We start from the raw sequence: 25,290 nt of genomic DNA, 5'->3' as shown, positions 1-25,290 counted from the left end.
AAAGTGACAACTTTAACATGCTATATAAAAATATCTGTGGGGTATATTTAGTTAAAACTTCACATACACACTCTGGGGACATCAGAGATTTATTTTACATCTTGTGAAAAGGACTTTATACCACCCCTTTAATTTCTCATAACCAAGAATAGTAATGTTTGGAGAGCTGTGCCATCAATGAGACTGGAATTAAAGGAAATTTTGTGTAAAACATGTGCCACGAAAAATTCTGATTCATACCCACTATTAGGGGTCTGCTTCCAATAAGAGATCAACAATCTTGCATTTACAATCCATAAATAAACTGTCCGAACAGTAGTGAAATGACAGGATTTCACTGTATGAGAATGCTTCAATGACACAAAGATCATGAATAGATCAACAAGAATGAATAGCAACAAAGAGCATCAAGCTCACATGGTCATTCTCAATGAAAATGTCACTGTTGAAGAGGACAACAGAAGCTTTTCATGCTTCCAGGATATGACAGATCTGGCATTTTCTCATAGATGCCGTGGGCATGTTGTGTCAGAGCAACTTACAACACAGAGCTGAATGCAGCAATGAAACCCACACAGCAACTGTTATCTATACACGTGCTCTAGTGGATGCCCACTTGGCTTCAGCTTTCTAACTGAATTAAAAGGGAACCCGAGTCAAGTGATCCGAGTCCAGGTATTGGAGATGACAGGAACATGTAGCCTACAGAATGATGCATGTGTAAAGTAGAGGTCAAGATTTGATGTAACAATTCTGCACTACCTTACAAACAAGGGCCTCACAGGCAGCTTCCTTTCATTGTTTCTGAAAATAAGGAAGTCGTGATAAATGCAGACATAGCAAAAATAATCTTAGGTTTGAAACCGCGTGTCTTAAAACATTATGTTCCCTTTGTGGCAATAATATTGACACAGACGAGTCTACATAAAGCAATATAGCTCTGTCATTTCCACTAATATCGCAAATGCAGGGTATTCTTATTCTCAGAGTCATGAAAACCAAAATCAACTGTTGTAACCCTCTATGTCTGAACATTATACAATATTAGAGTAATTCTTAAACTTTGTTTACGTTCATGTCCCACAAAAGGGTTGATTTTATTTTCATAAAACATTTTTCCTTTTGTTACAACAGGTAATTTTAAAACATTTTATAATGCTTTTTATTTATAATTTTATTGTTGTACCCATACCCCCAGATATGCAATATTAAAATATTATAATCAGTCATGAAAATATTAATTAGGCTATTATGTGTTTAAAATTGAGATAGCAAACAAAGAATTAAATATGCATAGACCATATATGCATTTCAATATTTTTTTTAATTGTTTACATACTATCTTTTTTACATACTACCTCAAAAATGTTTTTTTCCAACACAAGTATTTTTTTTTTAATTTAAAGTTAATATAGGCCTACTTTAATTTTTAAAGTATGTCAACTGTAAATTATGCAAAAAGTGTGAATTATTAAACTGTGTGTATTTAGGACATAAATAGCTAGTAATTAACTTAAACTTCGCAAGACAATTTCTTTATGTTTATTTAATATAATTATTATTTCAAATGTTTGACAAATGACTAGGGGTGTAACGATACCCTCATGTCACGATTCGATACATATCACTATACTGAACTCACGATACGATATTGCGATACTCAAAGACAAAAGTTTAAATTTGGTATTACATTGTGGGTGTAAATGAATAGGCTTGGGCTTGGTACTGATAACCTAATGCATAACCTATGCTTTCACTCTGACTAGATATATTTAAAATAATGTAGACCACTTTTTACCGGTAACATAAGACATTCGGCATTTTCAGGACCCAAACATATTCCCCCATTGCATTATTACATATAGTCAGGTCCGAATCTTCAAGATTGGGTAACCCTGTAGGCATTTTTGAGGAAAAGTTGTTATACCACATTTTTAGAAAGTTCAATGTCTCCTGAATAAGGATCCACCGTATAACATTGAAATAAGGGTCCCATTTTCTTGTAATTGTCATTGAAACAATAGGTGCAATATTCACAGCCAAAACACTACAGGTGGATAGGGTAAAAAGTTTAAGTTATAGATATCACCATAAAACCTTTCCAGTTTTTCACTTACATAGAGACAGACATTTTTTGTATTACAAGTTTTCTGAAATGTCATGTTTACATATGCAAATGAGGCATACCAGTATATATATATATATATATATAATTCGAGGGGCAGACATACCAGTGCGCGGTTCTCCCTTTCGGGCTAGCCCTGTCTCTTCGCGTCTTCACAAAGGTTGTCGAGGCAGCCCTTGTTCCTCTCGACGACTGGCTGATCCTAGCTCACTCTCGAGACAAGGTTTGCGAACACAGGGACCTAGTGCTGCGGCACCTAGCTTGTCTGGGCCTTCGGGTCAACTGGGAGAAGAGCAAACTCTGCTCCGTGCAGAGGATCTCTTTTCTCGGTATGGAAATCGACTCGGTCGCCATGTGCATGCAGCTTATGAGCGTGCGCGCGCAGTCACTGCTAATTTGCCTTCGTCAGTTCGAGGGCAAGAGTGCGGTTCCACTGAAACTATTTCAGAGGCTCCTGGGGCATATGGCATCCGCAGCCGCAGTAACGTCGCTCGGCTTGCTTCATATGAGACCGCTTCAGCTTTGGCTTCACGATCAAGTCCCGAGGTGGGCATGGCAACACGGCACGCTCCGAGTCCCAGTGACTGCCGTCAGACCTTCACCCCGTGGACGAACCTCAGTTTTCTATGGGCTGGAGTGCCCATAGAATGAGTTTCCTGGCATGTTGTTGTATCAACAGATGCCTCCATAATGGGCTAGGGCGCCATGTGCAATGGACATGCTGCCGCAGGCTCCTGGACAAGACCCCAGCGCCTTTGGCATGTCAATTGCCTCGAGTTGCTGGCTGTACGTCTCACCCTGCACCGCTTCTGTGCGTTGCTCAGGGGTCAGCACGTATTAGTCCGATCAGACAATACCGCCACAGTAGCGTACATCAACCGACAAGGTGGTCTGCGCTCCCGCCGTATGTCGCAACTCGCCTGCCACCTCCTCATATTGAGTCAGAAGCATCTGAGGTCGCTTCGAGCCATTCATATCCCGGGAGACCTGAACCGTGAAGCTGATATGTCTCTGTTTCGGCCTCTCGCTGGAGAATGGGGACTCCATCCCCAGTCGGTTCATCTGATTTGGGATCAGTTCGGGGACGCACAGGTAGATCTGTTTGCCTCCCACGACTCTTGCCACTGCGACCTGTTTTATTCTCTGACCGAGGGCACGCTCGGCACGGATGCACTGGCGCACAGCTGGCCGCGGGGCCTCTGCAAGTATGCGTTTTCCCCCATTGAGCCTTCTTACGTAGACTTTGCGCAAGATCAGGGAGGACGAGGAGCAGGTAATTTTGGTTGCCCCGTATTGGCTCAACCGCACCTGGTTCCAAGAACTAGTACTCTTCGCGACAGCACCTCCCTGGCCAATTCCTCTGAGAAAGAACCTGCTTTCTCAGGGATGGGGCACCCTATGGCACCCTCGTCCCGATCTTTGAAACCTCCATGTGTGGTTCCTGGACGGGACGAGGCAGGTTTGAGTACCCTACCACCAGCGGTGGTGGCTACCATCACTTCCGCTAGACTAGAGCATCGTCCACGAGACATGCCTATGCGTTGAAGTGGAACCTCTTTGTCAACTGGTGTTCTTCTAAACTTAAAGAACCCACGAAAGGCCCGATCAGTGTCGTGCTTTCCTTCTTGCAAGAAGGGTTGGAGCGAAGGTTGTCTCCCTCCACCCTGAAAGTGTATGGTGCCGCCATTGCCACACATCATGATGCAGTTGATGGTAAGTGCATTGGAAAGCACGACCTGATCATCAGTTTCCTGAGAGGAGCGAGGAGACTGAATCCTCCTCGCCCTCCTCTCGTTCCCTCTTGGGACCTCTCTGTGGTTTTAACTGCTCTGCAGAGTGCTCCCTTTGAGCCTTTGCAATCAGTGGAGCTTAAGTTCCTGTCAATGAAGACAGTGCTCCTGGTTGCATTGGCCTCCATCAAGAGGGTAGGGGACCTGCAGGCATTTTCGGGTGACGAAGTGTGCCTGGAATTTGGACCAGCTAACTCTTACGTGATCCTGAGACCCCGGCCTGGATATGTGCCCAAGGTTCCCACCACACCCTTTCGAGACCAGGTGGTGAACCTGCAAGCGCTGCCCTTGGAGGACGCAGACCCAGCCTTGGCACTGCTCTGTCCAGTACGCACCCTCCATACTTACGTAGACAGGATGCATTGTTTCAGGACTTCAGACCAGCTCTTTGTCTGTCATGGTGGGAAGCTGAAGGGAAAGGCTCTCTCCAAGCAAAGGTTGTCTCACTGGATAGTGGATGCCATTGCTTTGGCTTACCAGCAGCAAGGTCGACCATGCCCCCTTGATGTGACGGCCTGCTCCACCCGGAGTGTGGCATCCTCTTGGGCTCTAGCGCATGGCGCCTCGCTAACAGACATATGTAGATCTGCAGGCTGGGCGACACCTAACACGGCCTCTGGGCAACCCCCACGTGTGTAGTCCACTGTAAGCCTCTCTGAGCATGTGTCTTTCCCTCGGCAAGCTACCTTGCCACCCCTGGGTTTGAAATATTCCACCTGCAGGTGGACACCCCAGTGATTCTCAATATGACCCCCCTGGGGTCATGTGTATTCCAAGTTCCCCCCTTCGGGCTGGCCATAATTGCATATTTCCACTGATATATGCTTCCCAGTGTACCTTGGCATAATTCCAGCAGCCATTAAAAACTATCCCTTTCATGTTAATGTTGTTTTTTCATTGTTTACATGTTTAAATATTCTGAGAATGCATAGTTTTAGTTGTAATGTTTAATGTTTAAACTTTTTTTTGGCAGCCATTTTGTTTTTATTGTTTATGCCAAAACAGTGATGTTTACAACTTGTTATACGGCAGAAATGGATTCAGCACCTAAAAATCATATAGAAACAACACTTGAAGTACTTTTCCTCAAAAATGCCTACTGCATCTTATCCAGGGCTATTTATCTATTTTGGGACCTGACTAATATATTCAACATTATATATCGTAGTTTAATGTAGTACTGACACTAAAACTCTGTAAACTTGAATTTTTTCCTCACGCAGTAATTTTTTATTTTGGGTGAATTATAGGCCTACACAATACATATTGTCACTATCCATGATACATATTGTTTCATTTTTGTGTGACACGTTATATTGTTTTATACGTTACACGTTATACGATATATTGTTACACCCCTGACTAATATTCATGGCTTCCAGAAAAGTGACAAAAATGGCGGAATTCTCCTATGATTCTCGTGTGTTAACTTTAAGTTAAATTAGCTAATATAGTGACAATGAAAAATATGTTTTAAAAAAGTTTATTACATAAAAGACTAGTTGAAAAAACACCCATGATCTATCGTTAAAAAGATTAGTAAATCAAGTTTAACATTTTTTTAAAAAAATATTATAGCCTATGACGTTAGGGTCACTGCAAACTAGTGAATAAAATAACGCTACCCATTTGTTTCAGTTTAGAGATATTAATCTAATTATATATATATTTTTTCCTTATTTAAAAAAGCAACTGCCACGTTAAAATTCCTTGTGCTACAAATTTTGTGGGAATTTTCTTCAGGCATGTTGAAGGCAGCCCTGCGCTCGTTAGTGTCAGCAGAGGGTGGTGTGTTGATGTTGATGTCAGCATGGAGGGAGTTGAGGATCAGCCCGCTGGGTCTTCTACTGGGATGACAGCTGATCCCGCCGTGGCGTAGATGACCATTAGGATCGGATCAACTGCACCGTGTGAGCCGAGTAATGACAGGCGGGAGAAACGCCTGTTGGCCTCATCCGATGATTGTTTTATAAGCAACTTTTAATGATACAAAGTTAACGCCAGAAAGGAAACGCACACGAGCATCCACTGGATTTTGGTTGAGTCTTTTCAGCAAATCTGTCTAACCGCACTGAGGGTAACGTTACTTACACACAGGTGAGTGAAATCTTGAATTAAGTAAGTTTGTAGTATTTTAATGCTAGCGTCGGTTACATCCAGATCCCTAGAACTGACGAGTGTTTCAGGTATAACAGTGAGTCTTCTGTTTGAATCTGTTACACTGGTATTTTTATCCATACATTTGCATATTCTTTAGGGAACTTGGTGACATATTTGTCTAGCTTCGACTAACATGCAAGTCTGTTTACTTTTTTTTTTTTGTTGTTGTCAGAAAACACGATTAGCCGCTAGTGGTTGGGATTTGGGCTACTTATAGTGATTTGAATCTTTTGAAATGATTCGTTCTTTGGCTCTGGTTACTAAGAACGTGGTTCATCAGGTTACTCTTTTTGTGCCTGGAGGTGTCAATGAGACTCTTTGTGTCTTTATGAGCGATTCACTGATTGAATCTTCACTCAACTGATTCGTTAAGAGTCGTTCATGACCAAAACAAGTCTGAGTAACGTTAATTTGTTCCAGAAACATTTTCTGTTATAGTGGTTGAAAGTCTCTTCACATCCTGATAGCAATGACTAAGTTAAGTGGTCTAAATGTGTATATATATATATATATATATATATATATATATATATATATATATATATATATATATATATATATAATCATCTGTGGAAGACGTAGGTCCAGCGTAGGTCCAAATGCAATGATATAATGTCTTACTTGCCAGTCAACAAAATATTCTCATACCTCCATGTGTCAGCATGCAGATGTCAGTCACTGAGCACTGCAACCGAAACAGCAGCCACCTTTTACAGTTCCTCTTGAACCAAGACAAATAGCTTATTCTGCGTTCACGCCATAACTACCTTCAATAGAAGAGATGGAAACCCGTGTCGTTATAGTTGGAGTGGTTCAGGACTCGAATTTATGCGTTTGGCAACACTATCATCGCTGAAATGATCTGCAGCAGTCAGGGGATACAGGTCAGTGCTCTTTAAATTATAAATGTTCATTATTATTGTAATGTTATGGGCTTTGAGACATGAGGTAGCCTAGTTTCATCTCTTGTGATGCATTTATAGGTGTGGCTTTGGAGACGCTCTGAAGGGAGGGTGGGATCTTATGTTTTCAAAGCTAGCTCGCTATTGCTAGCCTCTCTGAAAATTGCCTACCCTACCTTTAAGCTGTTTTGCTGGGAAGTAAACTGGTTTCTATTGTGGAAAACCATGTTTCCTGACCATCTTAAAATGGCTAAAATCAGTGAACACACAAATCTGATCAGACTGGGAGACCAGCAAACCTGCTTAGGCAAGAATGGCTTTTTATGCAGCGTTAACCGTGCTTAAATGTGTGGGAGAACATGAATCATTGATTCATCAAATGCGGTGACTCAGTGGCAAGTAACTATGGTAAACCATAAATATCCATTAGCCTTTATTATATATCAATCAGGCTGTACATTAACAGCATGTGGGTTTGATTCTGGTCACCTGTCAGATGGCAACTGTTGTCAGTTGTCTCTCTTTCTGAGGGAGCAACAGCATGTCAGGCTTTGGGACACTATTCATTCACCTAAAACAAACTATGTGTGCTATTCATTAGCGCAGAATAAACTTGTAGGTGTTAGCCTGTATAACGGTGTTGTATTTACCCGAAGATTATTAATGGCACTCTCTTTTCTGTTGTGTAGTAGGCTATATAATCAAACATTGTTGTTTGTCATTCATACCTCACAGATACATTTCCTGTGAAACCAGTTTAGGCCTTCCTTTCTGTGCAGCTCTCAGTATTAGACTCTGACGTTAAAAATATGCTCTGGTTTTTGAGTATTGAGACAAAAAAAGACTACAAAACTGATGAAAAAAGTTTATAAAGTAAATATTTTGGATTAATAGAGGTATTCTGCTTCCTCCATTTGTCTCAATTTATTTTTAATGTGGGTCAGCACCATCATACACAAATAAGTGGTGACAAATCAAGTATTGAATCATCACGGTAAGACAAACTCTTATAGGGTTGAGAGCATAACCATATTTTTTATATTGCACAAGCATTAATACAGTAGCCATTTTTCAATTATTGCTAGCTATTAAAATGACTTAAAATGAAAAAAAAAACTTTTACATTTTTTAATGTAAACTATAATATAAGTGGAAATGTTTAATATTTTATATGCTGGTATATTTTAAATATAAAAGATGCTGGTCGTGTTTGCTCCCATATTTCAAGAATCAGTGTATGAATAAATCAGTTAAATCCCAGTTAATTGTGAAGCTGTTCTGTTTTTATAGTTATTGCTCATTTGAATATAATTTTGGATTGCTGCATCAGCGTGTAGGTCTGGTTGTACAAAGCCAACATGAAACTAAGTTCCTTGTTTCACTTTACAGGAGGGTTTTGAATTATTAATGTAGTATTCCCTGTCCATACTTGTCATTTGAGCTATGTTATGTTTATATTATAGGAGGTGGCGGCATGATAGCCATGCTTGTATCTACTACAGCTGTCCTGCAAAATGCCACCTGCTTCTCAACATTATATTTGTGATTTTAAACAGGCTGCTATTGACCTGCCTCCATCACCAGATGTCATTTTGATTAGATTTGTTGTAGAGTCCAGGTTATGTTCATAACGTGTAGAAACTTAACTCCACACACCACTGTAGCCCAGTGAAAAGAAAATTGGGAACATTCCTGGCATTCTTTTCCAGCCTCAACTGTAGTTCACTTCACACCGCTTTGGAAAAATTACATCTTAAATCATCTGGGAATAGTGATTTTGCATTGTCTGTGTGAGAGAGCATTGTGGTCTCCTGAGACTCTCTGACTCAACAGTAAGCTTACAATGCATCTCTCAGCCCATGTACTTTCATTGATAACAACAGATATCAGTTTGTTTTATGTCATGTGCACCAATAAGATTTAGTGGATACCAATCACACAACAACTGATGGCTGACATTTGTTTAGAACACCAGTTGTGTTCTTGGGACATTGTGTTGCACATGGCCTCCTCTCTTTGACTCAAAGAAGGATTGAACTTGTCAGAATAGGTTACAGAAAGGAGGTCATGTTGGAGCCAAGTCATGTGACTCGTGCTACTTGCAACACCACAACAGAGGTGATACATACAAGCCAAGCACAATTGAAATGAATCTGAGATGGATCATGGATGCAACATTTGGACAGTGTCTGACTGCCCATTGGAAAGTCTTTCAGTCCTTTTCTTTTTCAAGAAGACAATGAGTTGTGGCCTGCAGTGCAGATGATCTTCTTTTTGTGTTTAAAATTGCCAGTGTATCGCTCTTCTATCCATAGCCAGCCTCACATGGATCTATGACAACTCTCTCAATGAGTCAGTGCTAACATGTGACTTTGTGCTGTCAAAATTGGCAAAGTAAGTCAAAGCAATTTTTGTCTATATGGAGTAGTTTCAGTTTCCCAAATTAAATTAAGGCTAGCATTGGACTGTAGAAGACTGGCAGCCAGGATGTGAAGACCAAGAACGTTGTCCTGGACAGTGTGACAGGGGGGGGCACTAGGGGTGTAACGATTGACTAATATTTTTAAAGGTCCCATGACATGAAATTTTCACTTTCTGAGGTTTTTTAACATTAATATGAGTTCCCCTAGCCTGTATATGGTCCCCAAGTTTCTAGAAATTTTAATCGGTGTAAATCGAGCTTTTGCTATCTTTCTCTGCCTTTGAGAAAAAGGAAGCTCAAACGGGCTGATCTTGAATCTCCTCCTTATGACGTTATAAGGAGAAATGTTACCTCCCCTTTCTCTGCTTTGCCCACCCAGAGAATATTTCCCGCCCATGAGAAAATGAGCTAGGAAGTAGGAAAGCACACGCGCGATTTTAGTTTGTCCACGAGATATATCATGGCTTTTTAGTAGGGCTGGGCGATAAAATGATAACGATAATTATCACAATATAATTTTTCTCCATAAAACGATATCAAGAGTTCGATAAATGTTCGATAATGTTTATGTGCCAAAAGCGGAACGAAACTCATTTGAACCGCACGCCACACTGACCATTTATCCGCTCGGCTCAAAGTCCAAACGGCAGCGCAGCGCGAGCTCACTAGAGGAGATGCGTTTACTCTGATCGCTCTCGTCACGAGATCCAGTGAGAAGCGCTTGAATTCAGCAAAGAACACAAATGTCTCAGTGATTTAAACCAGTTTAAAGGCAGATGAAACAGCGCTGACAAACAGGAGAAACACTGTGCGCAACGATACAGTCAGAAGGCTTTTCCGTCTACAAATTCCCATCATTTATCATGGATTTACTGTAACGTTACCCTAGTAATATTAACCGCACCATGAAATGTGGGATATGCATATTGAATTGTATTATATTATTAATGTAGACAATGTATTAAAGGACTAATGGAATATCATTACAGTATTTAATAATGTATTTAGGCTACTGTTTTTCATACAAATACCATAGAAACCATAAAGTTAAATTTTGCCATGATAGTGAGATGATGTAGGCCGGTGGTGCCCAATAGGTCGATCGCGATCTACCAGTCGATCGCAAAGACAATGCTGGTAGATCGCAAATAATTTTAAAATATGCTTTTGTTAAATTTGAATAAAAATAAATATAGCATTGTCCTTCCTTCTTTTAGTTTCTGTATAACTTGCACTTGACGAATGAATTTTTACCAGGCGCGATTTTTGTTTATTCGGTTGTCATGACAACTAGCCTGCTTCTGCTTTCCAGCTCAAGAGCTTCGGAGAACAGAGCGCGAAATTGTGAAGCTAACAGTATTCGGAATCGGTAGCGTACACAAATGCCATTCATTCATTCATAAATTCCAACCATTTGAAAATAAACTGTTTGAAAATGATCAAAACACCGGTCCACCATGACTGATGACAATGTGGAGGCCTGTTTAAGATTCGCTATCAGCAGCTTCTGCCCGGATTACTGTCTGATTCCAGTCAGTGCAAGTCATCAGAATAAGGCAAAATGTTGTATGTATTTTGAGTTTAGTGTTAAAATTGAATATCAACAATGAACATGTATTATTATTTTTCTCCTTAATTACAAGATTACATGCAGTACTACTACTGTAGTAGCAACAAGCATTTGAAGTGTTTATTTTATTTTATTTTTTTTATTTATTAAACTGTTTTTTAGTTGGTAGATCTCATTGTGTTGATCATTTTAAAAGTAGATCATCAAGCAAAAAAGTGTGGGCACCCCTGATGTAGGCTATGCCTGGTTTTATCTGTGGTTATCATGATCGAAATGCATGATACTGGATGACCAATGGTTAAGTTTAATAAAACTCAAAAGTCAGAATATTACATTTTACCAAATAAAAATTAGCACATGCAAAAACTAAGAAATTAATTGTCCAATAAAGGTATTTATTTTATTAAGGAAAAATTACAAATGTTTGAATTCCCTCAGATTTGTGAAATGTTCACCTGTTTTGGCAAGAGTTTTTGTCATGATATGTTCTGACAATAAAGAGTAGTTTAAAACCACAGTTAACGCTCTGGTTTCTACAACTTTCACTTAGGAGCAAAAATCTGCCTTTAAACTTGAAAGAAATAAAGATTTGACTTTTATCGTGATAATTATCGATATCGCCTGATATAAAATTTTTTATCGTGATATTTTTTTTTTGCCATATCGCCCAGCCCTACTTTTGAGCGAGCGAAGCATAATAACTGCTCAATAATTGTATGTACAAATGAACACCAGAGCCTTTTTTAGTTTATTCATCCAAGCACCAGAAGAACCAGTGGATTCATTTCATTTTCTCTGGAAATGCGGCGACATCACTTCCCAAAGTTTTGCATGTCTGCGGCAAACATTTCACCGACGACTGTTTCCTCAACTTGGGTCAATACAGAGCTGGGCTTGCTGCACGTCTGAAACTAAAGTCTGGATCAATACCAACTCTCTTTGGCTCAGCTACACACCTCGGACAACTAAGTCAACTAATGATATATAAGTGTGTTGCTTTACTGGTTACCTAGCTTGTTACACGTAGAATGTGTGTGGCTGTAACATTAGCTATGCAGTTACTTGCGTTAATGTAAAAGTAGACAGCATCAAGTATGTGTGTGAATACACACACTGTAACGCTAGTGTTGTACACTTTGTTATTTGGATAACCGTTTTCCTGTTGGTTTTATGACGCGCGCGATATCCCCATTTCAAGATGGCAGAGCTTGATGTAATTGTAATAAAAATACTAGGGACCACTAAGGCCTATATTAAAGCCTACAAAAAGTAGCATGTCATGGGACCTTTAATGCATCAATTACAAAATCCTGTCGATTCATATGATGCATTAAATGCATCATTGCACTGGTATTTGTTTTTGGGTTTGAGTCATTCTTGAATCTAATAAAATAAAAACCTATGCATGGGTGAATCGAATCAATTCGCTGTTTACTCAGGGAGTCATACCCCTAGGGCTAACTTAATGTCTTTTATACTCATGTTTTATTCCTGTTAAACGTTGACCTAAGTCACCATATAAAGTAATAATAACTTGTTTCAGATCCATATTTCACTAATGCAGACATGTTGCTCTGAATTTTAAAGCGTTAACAGGAACCATTGCTGTCAAAACGGGGGTTTCTGGTGGCATTTTTAGATGTCACATCCTCTCAAAAGACTCATTGATAATTGTTTGATAGTTTTGTCTTGGTTTTCTTGAATGTTCTGTGGAGAAAAATAATCCTCTTTGCAAATCATTGGAGCTACTTTAAGCCTCAGTGGTGGGCCGTAGTCCAGTAGCCTCATTAGATGCTCTGTTGGAAATTGTTTTCTCCATAGCCTTAAAGAACAGCCTCTCAAGGTTGTGTTTGTAGGGGGAGGTGTGTCTGGGAGAATGTGACATTTCAGAAAGTGCTCTCTCACACAGGCCTGCAAACCTCTTGATCTCCATAGCAACCATGTCCATCTGGGTTTTGCTTCTCAATACTCAATGTTTGTGCAGGGAAAGTTGCATGGTCTCTTGTGAACCCTGGATTTCCCCATAAAACTCCACTTGGACCTGCCAAAGACACACCTCCCAGCTCCCACCCTTGTATTTTTGTGAAGTCAGCCTAGAAACATGGCACACAGAGAAAGCAATGGAATGAGGAAGTTACGGTGCTCTGAAAATTGAAATATAAGAGCCATATATAAGAATGTTTGAGAAAGAGAGAGCTTTAGCTCTGCTGTCTTTATTTATTGAGAAGCAAAGCTGAAGCATTGAGAGAAACAAAGAAATTGGTTGAAAAATAAAAAGTATACAGGAGTTATATTGATAGTTCTCCCAAAAATGAAGCTTCTGCTATTATTTGTTCACCATCATGTCATTTCAAGCCTGTATGACTTTCCTCTGTAGAAAATAAAAGTAAAAATGAAGTCTATCAGTTGCTCTTTCAATGCAGTTACATTGAATGGAAACGTAAGATTTCAAGCTTCAAAAAAGGACTAGCCTATAAATATGTAAATGTAAATATAACTGGAACCGTTTGGCCCCAGGGTGGAAAAGCGGCTATTGAGTCAGTGAACTCAAGAACAAATCATTCAGACCAATTTTGTGAATACTTTCACCTAAGTGAATGAAAAGTTCTACCTCAAAAAATTTTGTTCATTAATTGGACATTTTCTACTACTTTCATGTCAAGAAGAATTTCAATGAGTAATGATTTTCATTCTGTTTCTCACACAAAGCTATTGTACTAGGAATACATTCATGGTGCTTTTGTGTCCTTTTTGATGCTTGAAAGCTTAGAAAGAGCATAGAAAGTGATCTTCATTATTTCTCCTAAATGATGGCATTTTTGATTAACTATTAATTTAAATAGCTGAGAAGAAAAAAACATGTAGAACTGAGAAGTTGAAACAACTTGTATTGTGTCTAATAATTAATACCTGTTGAAAGTATGTCAAGCTGAACAAATTGATGAATTTTGTGTAGTTTGTAAAACAGGGGTAGTCCTGCCAAGATTGAATATACTGTAGGTGGGCACTGTCTGATTTCCCCATCACATTGTTTACCGCATTTTTTTTTTTTTTTTTTATCAGATCATTGTTGTCTGTACCATGAAAAAAGTTGCCTTCTTAGTTTGGATGGGAGTAGAAAGGCATCTAGCTTACCTTTTGTTTAATTTTTATCAACTAATGATTCCAGTTCTAATGAGAAAGCTTGGTTAGATTCAATAAAATATTTGCATGGTTTTCTCTCTTGAAGGCTCACTTGAATTAGTTCTTGATCATTTAATGTTTATGTGGTCATGAAAGCCTTGCAAACCACTTATTTAAAATTCGAATTAATTGACTGACTGGCAGTTTCGGCCACAGCCCACATCCTGTAATTGATATTCTCGTTCATTGGAGTTGAATTAGCCTTATTGCTTCTTGTTGTTATTGAGCGAGATTATTACTACCCAGAACTATGATCTGTTCCAAATATACCTTTATTTTCTCCCATCCTGAGACAAGAAAGAGACACATTTGAGCTCATCTAGAATGATCCTCATGCAAGGGCTGTTTTGAAATGAATGCATTTAAATGGAGGGGCGTGCATCTGACGGGCACACACAATGTCAGTGCCGTAAACACCCCAACAGTTATATAAAAAGCAGCAGAAGAGTGGCACAATATAGAAGCTTCCAGGCCTGTATGTGTTTTGCAATAGCAGAGAGGGGCAGGGAGCGACCCACCTCCCGCATACCCCCCTCCCCCTCCATTGTTGGCCTGAAATCGGACCCGTTCAATAAATAAAAGCAGACGGTCAGCAGATTGGGTTCCAGAGAGGGAGCACTGCAGGAAAATCGAAAAAGAGGAAAGGGATGGTTAAAGTTTTGAGGGGAGTGTCTGGGATCTGAAAAGGGATGAGGAAGACTGTTGACGTGTAGCCAGGGGAAGGATGTTTACACTTAGACTCCATCCAGGGCTGGATCACAGCTTTCTGACAGCAAATGATACAGGAAGAGAAAGAACAGAGAGGCGATATTGGTGTTTTATCATTAGTTTGGAAAGGGGCGATGGATATGCACACTTAATTTTTTTCCTGTCCAGCAGGGCAAAGATGTGCCAGATGTTTTAAAGTTTTAAAACTGTACCCTGACTTCGCATCACAGGTTTCCACCACGTAATTTGGAAAGTGGAAATTCTGTGTGACAACCATGGCTTGACATTAACTTTTTTTGTCCCACAAGCCATTTTGGCTTGTGGCTTTCCAAATTTACTAGCCACTTAGCATTTTGACATCAATACCATGGGGACAAAAAAACAACAACTGCTATATAGGCCTAGATATTTTTAAAATTATCTCATAATTTGACAGCAAGTATATTAGGCTGCTGTCACTTTAAGACCTGAAACACGGATCCATTATACTGTTACTCATGCATTTTCTTTCTCAACTGTTTGCGGTCACTTAAAACATAACTGACTGTGTTTACGTGAAGACTCGGCAAGACTGGGGATGGCTCTATACCACAATTTTGGCTTCGATAAGGTACCACAAACTAATACTGTAGAATCGATATTAAATCTATACCATATAGGGTCTGATTTTTGGCGCGGATATTGTGCATAATTTTACTCATTCTTGCAGGTTTCACATTTATAAATGGGGAAATTACCACAAATGTTTATTAGCATATTATTTTATTAGCAACTAGAGTTGTCAAAAAGTAACTAATTCGGTACCAAGTCGGTACTGAAATGTAAAAAATGTGACGATAGTCACCAGTATTTCCCTCTAGCTTTTTTAGCGCTAACGAACGGATTCTTAAACACCTCTGATTGGCCACAATATATAGGCTATGTCTGTGATTGGCTACAATGATCAACAATAACATCTTTGTCATCTTTCTGAGTGCTTACACAGATACACACAGGAGCGTTTAAAAGCAGGCATCTATGAGCGGATCACTAATATATCCGCTGATAGAAGGATCCGCTGATAGACGCCACTTTCAAATGCTCGTGTGTATCTGTGTAAGCACTCGATGAAGAGCGTCAAAGACAACATGTTTTTGAAGCATTGATCATTGTAGCCAATCAGAGACATACATGTTGAGCACGTCAACTCAGTGGCCAATCAGAGACATATTTGTTGAGAGCGTCAACACACTTGGCCAATCAGATGTGTTTAAAATGGTTCAACAGCGCTCAAAATGCTAGAGAGAAATGCTGGTATCGTCACATTTTTAAATTTCGGTACCGAAGTCGGTATTTTTGACACCTCTTGCTACAACACTTTTGCTTGTGTTTCCAGACAGCTGACAGAAATCACTTGCCCACATCTTTTTACACCTTGCCAATTTGAACATCCAAGCGATTTTATATAATTCAGTAGTAGTGTAGTTGTGATCTCTTTGAGAAATGGTTCTTTGCGCTCACGCCAACAACGCACACACAAGCCGTCTGTAATTCCAAATTTCACTTCTACTGACCTCTTTATTAATTAGTTTTGGGCATATTGAGTGCAGATTTAACTGCTTTATCCATTTTGTTCCTCTTGTTGTCACATTTGCCGGTTTCACGTCAGTATGAGTAAAATGATGCGAAATCCCATGCAGAAATTCAAGCCCTGTTACACCAACAATATTCATCCGGAGAAAATGAAACGAGTGAGTGAGGGGAGGCGGGTTTGTATGCCAACTTGCTTTCGGATAGATAAGAGAGTCGTATGGAAAATTGATATTTTCACAACATTACATTTTATTTACTTTATTATTTCAGATGCCTTTTTTAAAGACTACAACTGAAAACAAACACAAACACAGATATGCAGCAGTAGCTACCTTTACATGGACACCTTTTGTTGAATTGGAATTAATTCATTCCGATTGATGAATCCGAATGTAGTGTTTACATGAACACTATATAATGTGATCGGGTTGATGTGCGCTATATGTCACAAGCTTCAAATTGGAATTTTTTTTTTTTTTTTTTATGCACTCAATGCACGAATATAGTGTCCTGCTGTTTGTACATACTAACCATTCTTATTTTTTTTGTTTTAAAGAGCAGACTTAATATTTCTTAATGGGCTTATCTATTTTTTATTCCGCTACTTGTCTGATTACAATCCGATTATAACGATCCATAAACGCAGCTAGTGATATTACGTCACATTCGTCCTCAATGCTGAATCTTTCATCTGATGCACAGTTGCTTCTTTGTCTAAATGCCAGCTGTTTGTGTGTGTGTGTGTGTGTGTGTAACCCCTTTGAAAGACTGTAGAGTGAGTGTTTACAAAGCTGTCTGTCGATTTACCACCACTATCACTCCAGTGCCAAGTCTTATTCACACACAGACAAATAGAGAGACCCTCTCTCTCTTTCACTAGTTTGCTTTGTTCATTCATCCTTATTTATTAGCTTGAGATTTGCTCATCCAATGACCTTAATATTCAAGTGAACTTTCTCTAGCACCATGTTTCCATCCACCTATTTTTATGCACATTTTGGGATATCGTATAAAAAACACTGTATGGAACCAAGGTTATTATAGTTTTGCATTTTTAAATTAGTTTTTATTTTAATATCATTTTCAAATTTCCTATAAATTTCAGTTTAGTTTTAGTTATTTCATTAAAGGTTTTGTCCGTTTTAGTTTAGTTTTTATTTTGTGAACACATTTCTATTTAGTTTTTATATATTTAGTTTCAGTTTTAGCTTTAGTAATTATAGTTTAGCAGAGTTAACAGAACACTTCCAGTTAAAGACATTTCAGCAAAGTTTAATGTTTGCAGTTTGCAGTTAACTCTTGTGAAAACCTCTTAATAATAAAAATAAAATAATTTTTTTGAGGAGTTTGAGGATGAACAAAAGAACCAAACATATGCAACTAAGTAAAAAGTAAAAATTATTAATTCATTCTCATTCATATTAAAAATGAAATCTTGTTAAACTTGGTGTATAAGAAAAAGAAAATATGCGTATGATTATTATGATTATTCTTTAAGGTTATTTCTATGATTAATCCTTTCTAACATTATTCTTGTATTGATACATTTATGCTTTTTGTCTATTGCATCGTTTAAAATCATATACTCATACTCATATTCAAATGTTCTATTCAGAACAGACATTTAGTATAGGCCTACTTCTACTCTGACAAATGTACGTCTGTTTCTGGGCTAGACATGCTATTTGTTTATATTAGTCTAATATGTGTGGTATCTTGTCTAGTTTCACATGAGATGGTTATCTTACCTGGAATTAAGGTACAGCTGTATTTGCATAAAGTCTAGTCGTGATAGATATATTTATTTGGCTATTTCTGCTTATGGCTGGCTCATACAGAAAGCGGTTTTGCTTAGAAAAACGGAAAAAATACGCAGGCAGCGGAATGGGAAAAAAGCGCAAGGTCTCGAGACGGGTCTTTTAAAAGTTTAACTTATTTTAACTTGAGTGTACTGAATTTTTAGAACGTCGTGGCCACCTTGTATGGAACCAGCAAGATGTGCATAAATGAATATCCATCTTTATGCTGTACGTACGTTATAATGTTGTGATTCACTTGTCTTAGCATTTAAAACAATGTATTTACATTTTTAATGTTTTATTTTATAAGACAAAATAGTATAGATGTTTAATAAATCAGGCATGAAATATCTAATCTGAGCAGGGTAGAGAAAGCCTGAACTTCATAAGAGAATTTTTTTTTCTTTCTGACTGCTCATTAGTTTAATGTTTTAGAAAAAGATGCATTTAAGTGTTCCACCTGTAGCCTAGATAAACATGCAATCATTGAGTAAGCGTTATTGGATTCAGCTGATTTATGTTGGATGTTAGAAACAACAAATGAATTAAAATTGAAAAAAATAATAATTTTAGGGTCCATTAAAAAGTTTGATGAACCGACTTGTTGTTTCTGGTGTTTTACACCTGATTTTGAGGTGAGTGCCAGCAGAAACTCTCCTTCCTTCTCCTGCAAGGTCAACGAGTGTTCTTAACAAGAGTACTAATCTGGCTTAGTCACCTGCTCACCTCCCTGCAGGACCATATGTCTGCTTGTTTCTGCTGTATGCTTTGTGTGTGACAGTGGGACATGAAGGACAGTCTCCTTCAATCTTGGCTTCTGATCACAGGAAAATTGAGTCCAGACATTGTTTAAATCACTACAGATACATTTGTAAAAAAAAGTGTGTTGTCCTGAGCACAAGGAACTGTAAATTAAAATATTTCCTAATTAACCAAATTTCAGTTACTCAAATTATTAATGTTAAATGCAAGTTACAGATGTTCTTTTAATTAAATGCTCTGTAACCATAATGGTAATGTCTTTATATACATTATTTGCCAGTTGAGCTACAGATACTTTTGGTAATAATTGTGGACTCTGTTTCTACACTAATTCCTAAAGATGGGTGGGGTGTCGTAAGTTCTGCTTCAACCTGCCTGGGTAATCACTAGTTATCGCCACATAGGATGTTAAAGAAGTTAGATGGTTTTTAAAAAAAAAAACAGGCAATCTCTCTCATTGCTGCCTCTTTTCTTTGGATATTTGGGAATATATTTATATATATTCACACTCTCACAGTGGTACTTAATTCTCGATTCAGTTGGGATTGGCTTCATTAGTGGGCTAGATCAGTCTCTGATTGTTAGTCATGGAGGAGAACTGTCATTACCTAATTTCCCATTCTGGCAGAAACATAAATGTTCAAATGCTCAGGCAAATTCATATTGTACTTGTATACTTCATGCACACAGAACTTCACAACTCATGATTGTCTAAATTACCTTTGAAATATTTGGTAGCATTCTGGACTGCATGTTAGTTATGAAAGTGTTGAGCAAGCATATATATATATATATATATATATATATATATATATATATATATATATATATATATATATATATATATATATATATATATATATATATATATATATATATATATATATATATATATATATATATATATATGATTTTATCAGCAGGAAATATCAGCACTCATTGGAATCTTGCACTGGGATCTCCCAGTTTTTTTTCCTCACCAAAAGATCTCAGTGCAAAGAGAATTGCTGTTACTCACACACAACCAGTTTCTGTGGCTTAGCCCTCGTGTCTGAACATGTTCATGTTTGTTCTTCCTTCATTGACAGCAACTTAGTCAGTCCGCTTATAAAAGGAGTGCACAGAGAATGTGACGAACGATGACTGGAATCCATTTCTTAGTCAACAAGCCTCTGATTTTCCATTGTTTCAGAGGGTTTCCCATGTGTTGATCAGAACTGCAGCACTTTGAGGGTAAAATGCTAAATTCCTGAAATCATTTTACCCTATTAGTGTTCTGGTTTCACTTATTTTCCCTTGTGAAAGCAACAAGCACTTGAATCTTCTAGAGGAACAATGCATGTATATGTGATCCAACAGTTCCTAGGTGTTTTATAATGGGTATTTGAACACCCTCAGTGATGTTTAGGGTATTTTATGTTTTTTTCTCTCTCTCTCGTGAGGCTTAAAGTTTTGATACTCCATCAAATGCATGAGTTACATCAGCGCATTCTTTCTGTAACTGACACACATTGGCTGTGTCCAAAATCAAAAGCAGCTGCCTCTCTTCCAATTCCATCTGGGACTTAACAGGCAGTATTATAGTATGAAAGCACCTTTTAAGGTTTCAGACTGGCTTTCAAAGCACTATACCAATGATCACATTCAATGAGCTTTATAATTTGTTTAATAATTTATTTAATTTACCACTTTTATTTAGGGATGATGAAATAAATATCCCTAATATCATCTGATAACCTTTATGGTGCCGATAGCCTATATCATGGTCAGATGAGGGATTTTTTATATTTAATGTATAGACCTTATTCAGAACAGCACCATGACAGGTATGAAAGTGAGGCTGTGAGGAATAGACTTGAAAAAACTGACCCCAAAATTTTTAACAGTATATCGTACATCTAACAATGATTGAAGATTTTAATTTTTAATTTAATAAAAAATGGTGTATTGCTGAAAATTACCCTTCGTTAGCCTCAATGGAGGAACTGAGCATGCACAATTAAATAGCCAATATTGGTTGATTTATCCAATATCAATCAAAACAATTATTTAAAAAATCTGTAATTCTGTAATATCTGCTGATAACTGATATGATACTGATATACTATGCATCACTTCTTCCTTCCACTTCTATGACTCAAAACATCATGAATACTGTGTTCCTCCACAGGGGAAGTGGTGTGGGTTAACACTAGGCTTTTAATTTTAGATTTTGAGTTTCTTTAAAGTCCCCCTGTGGTGAAAATCCAGCTTTTAATGTTGTTTGTATGTCTATGTGGTATTTTTAATATGCTTTAAGACAAACCATATGCAAATTCACAAGTCAACACCATTGCTGAGTATTTTCTGCTTAAAACTGCAGTGAACCAAAGATGGTCTCAAAAACACGGTTTGAAATTGCTGGTGTTTCTGACGTCACAAACTGCCTTGTAACCAATCACGTCGATCTCTGTGCTGGTGCGAGTGAGTGGAGGCGGGGCTAATTAGCATATTCATAGAACCGCGTATACTAAATGAGGCAAGGAAAGAAAATGTTCAAGGAAAAACATTTAAATATGTAATTTTGGTAATCAAAGATGAGTTTTACTTTAAGGGATAAAATTATTGACTACAGGGGGACTTTAAAGCGTAACTCTTGCCAAAATGCAACCTAGCATACGCTTTAAGGCTGTAGTATTTTGTATTTTGTCAAGAGAAGCTCTTCTACTTTTTTGTTACACCAGCCTAAGTCGAACACAATCATCTATGTGAAACACAAGGACAAAATGACACTTTCAGACGCTCTTTCACCTGGCAACTACATGACTCTTGCTGTGACCCTTGTCACCTCCCAGTCGGGTCACCTGTCACCCCTGATCCCGACACTTGAGAGGTCCCGAGAGAGAGACACACTCTCTCTTACTCACAGCAGACAGAGAGCTCTTTGAGCTTCTTAAACATGTGCGTTTCAGCTCTCATTTCCTCTCTTTATCATTCTCTGTCTCTCTCGTATTCACACTCTCACAGTGGTACTTAATTCTCCATTCAGTTGGGATTGGCTTCATTAGTGGGCTAGATCAGTCTCTGTTTGTTAGTCATGGAGGAGAACTGTCACTACCTAGTTTCCCATCCTGGCAGAAACATGCTCCCCTATAAATGTTCAAATGCTCAGGCAAATTCATATTGTAGACTTGTATACTTCATGCACACAGAACTTCATGACTCATCATTGTCTAAAACTTTGGACAACACAAGGCCTCCACCCCATTATTGCTCTCATGTGAATGACTTAATGTGTTTTAGTGTGCGAATAAACAGATTTGAACTTTTTGTCGTCCAAGAGAGAGGTGAAATCAGTCTCCCTGTTTCTTCAGCATCCAAATATACATTTATTTAGTCAATCTCATCAGGGCATAACAATGAGAATTGCTCGGTGCCGATGTGAGAGAGGTTTGAGCCATTTATCAGAACTATTACTTGTGCTAGATTGTTGCCGCCAGTTCTGTTTGTGCGTGGAGATGCTATTAAACGAGCAGATGTGCAAAAGAGTTAGGGGATGTACACACAGGGCACATTATTCACTATGTACACTTACCTTTCAAACATTTTGGGATGTTCTTTTTTAATGTTTTTTGAAAGAAGTCTCCTCTTTCTCTCTTATTTAAGGCTGCATTTATTTGATCAAAAATACTTGAAAAAATAACATTGTGAAATATTATTTTTAAAATATCTGTTTTTTTATATTAATACATTAAAATGTAATTTATTCCTTCTGAATTTTCAGCAGCCATTACGCAAGTCTCACATGATCCTTAAAAAAATCATTCTATTCTAATATGCTGATTTGGTGCTCAGGAAACATTTTATTATCAGTTGAAAATAGTTGTGCTGCTAAATATTTTTGATACAAAGCATGATCATTTTTTTCCAGGTTTATAAAAGAACAGCATTTATTTGAAATGTATACATTTACAACTCAGTTGTAATGTGATTTATTTTGCCTTGTTGCTGAAGATTCATTAGCAGTGGAGCTGAGAACACAGATAAAGTCAATGTGAAATGGCATTCACAACACTTTTTACTTTATTAGAGTCAAACAAGATATTTAATGAGAAATTAAAGAGTGTATGTAACTATTTATTTATAAATCAAATCTTAACGTTTAGGCCTAATAATTGGCCTGACTGGACCAACAGAAAAAAATCTTTATTGCTAAGCCTTGTTCATTTAGGATGCTAATACTACAAAAGCAAATAGATTGTTTGGTATTCCCTAGACTCATAATTGGGGATTCTTATTTTCCAAACAGCTGGTCTGACATCATGTTTTGAGCTCATCACTTCAGAATGAGTGCTTTCTCCTCTTAAAAAGGAAAAGGCATCCAACTGACAAATACTTTGGGAAACCAACAATGTATTAATATTGTATAGGTGTCATGTTTGATTCTTCTCTCTTTTGTTTGTGAAGCTCAGGTGATGAGTGAACATGGAGGCTGGATCGGTGGTGCGTGCTGTGTTTGAGTTCCTCCCCAGCGTCTCTGAGGAACTCCCTCTGTTTACTGGAGAGGTCATTGAAGTGCTCAATGTTGTTGATGAATTTTGGCTTCTCGGAATCAAAGATGGAGTCACAGGTAAAGTCACAGTAAAGGATTCCACAATGCATGTAGTCTTCTGCCTTTCACACCGGTGTTGATATCTTTTCATTCTTTCTGCCCTCAGGCCAGTTTCCCAGCACTTTTGTGGAACCTGTTGTAATCCCAAGCACCAAGACAGGCGAGAATCTGTATGTGTGCATCAATGACTTTAACTCCGTAGAAGCTGGAAACTTACCACTAAAGAGAGGTACATACATTTACTCTTAGTTATTAAACATGTATGAGTTTTTGTCCAGGTTCATTAAGTTTAAAGGGTATTATTTAAATACATTTATTTTGATGCCATTCTGAATATAAGGAATGTGTATATTATATCACTACAAAGGGAAAATGTAAAAAATTATGAATTATGCTGATGTTTAATGCACATTTACTCACCGCACCACACATTAAGGGCATAATTTACTCACCCTCAAGTCATTCCAAACCTGTATGACTTTCTTTATTCACAGAAAAATTCAAAGACATAATGGAGTCCCAATCATGAATCTTTAGACATTTGCAATTCCTGCAAAATCTGCCATTTGTTTTTTGTTTTTGTTTTTTCAAAAATGACATAAAAACATATATATATATATATATATATATATATAGCTAGCAATAATATCTTTAAAACCATTCCCTCACAAAAAGCTATCATGTGGTATCAGAAGACTTCTTTTTCACAGAAGAAAGATAATCATACAGGTGTTTTTTTCTTAATGATTACAGGATTGTCATCTTTGAACCAGTTATTGCTTTAACAAAGAAGTGTAATCCATACATAGATTGAATATGGTTGAAATACCATAGGTAGCTGACCCTTAAATCCCTTTGTACTTCTATTTTCTCTTTCCTTCAGCATAAGTCCTGCTTACTCAGAGTGGCATAATGTCATGTATCAGAGGTACATTTTCTTTTTTATAGTAGAAAGTAGAGCCCTAGATTGTACATCACCTCCACTGAACACCCTAACTGTTATGAGGGGATTTAGAGGTTTAGTTCCTGTTTGCTGTTTTAGCTATAGTGAATTAAAAATAGAGGCTCTGATTCATAGATCTGGTTTATTCCTGCTTTTATGGTCTATTTTTTAAGCTTATATCATCAGAGTTTCCAGATTTAAAGCACTATACATTCAATTTAAAATACCATTTTTAGGAAGTGATCCCAGTTCACCACTAGATGTCACTAGTTGTGTGTTTATATTGTTTAGAGAAAAATACTCATAACCCCAACAGGTAATACACATTTTTTTAAATCATATTTCTGTATTACTTGTCTGTTATTTCAATTAGTTCCGTAATGTTTTTTCTTCTTTTCATTGCTTGCCTTGGACAATTTTTTGTGGTGTTTTGCATAATACACTGTTAATGTTTGTAGTAGTCAGTACTGATCTAATGTGGAAACTGTGATTCGTCTAGTGCACACTCCCTTTATTTTGATGTGAAAAACACAACTGGATGAATTTAGTTTCCACTATCATGTCTGTGGGGATCATATAAACTGTTCTAGTTTATGAGTTAAACACAATGGGAGGCGGAGAGCGTCTGTGTGGAATGTGACCCCTGTGACTCTAATGGACATTCTGGCTCCTGTTGAGGTCTATGTGTGTGTGTGTGTGTGTGTGTGTGTGTGTGTGTGTGTGTGTGTGTGTGTGTGTGTGTGTGTGTGTGTGTGTGTGTGTG

At 37.9% G+C, this 25,290-nt stretch overlaps 1 protein-coding gene across 4 annotated transcripts in view; it reads left to right on the top strand.

The window, feature by feature from the left end:
- Nucleotides 1-5,677: 5,677 nt before the first annotated feature.
- Nucleotides 5,678-25,290, top strand: part of dnmbp (dynamin binding protein) — a 50,738-nt gene continuing 31,125 nt past the window's right edge. For 2 of the 4 annotated variants that reach the window (XM_081392195.1, XM_081392193.1), the window contains exons 1-3: nucleotides 5,678-6,012; nucleotides 23,440-23,602; nucleotides 23,691-23,813. In XM_081392195.1, coding sequence (XP_081248321.1) covers nucleotides 23,458-23,602; nucleotides 23,691-23,813 — 268 coding nt within the window. In that variant the 5' untranslated portion in view covers nucleotides 5,678-6,012; nucleotides 23,440-23,457. Of the gene's footprint in view, nucleotides 6,013-23,439; nucleotides 23,603-23,690; nucleotides 23,814-24,473; nucleotides 24,513-25,290 lie in introns of those variants that run through there. The other 2 variants (XM_081392194.1, XM_081392196.1) reach the window with 2 other exon arrangements.

Source organism: Scardinius erythrophthalmus, assembly GCF_964197995.2.
Source record: "Scardinius erythrophthalmus genome assembly, chromosome: 18".
Taxonomy (NCBI): domain Eukaryota; kingdom Metazoa; phylum Chordata; class Actinopteri; order Cypriniformes; family Leuciscidae; genus Scardinius; species Scardinius erythrophthalmus.
This window is presented reverse-complemented; position numbering and strand designations above follow the sequence as displayed.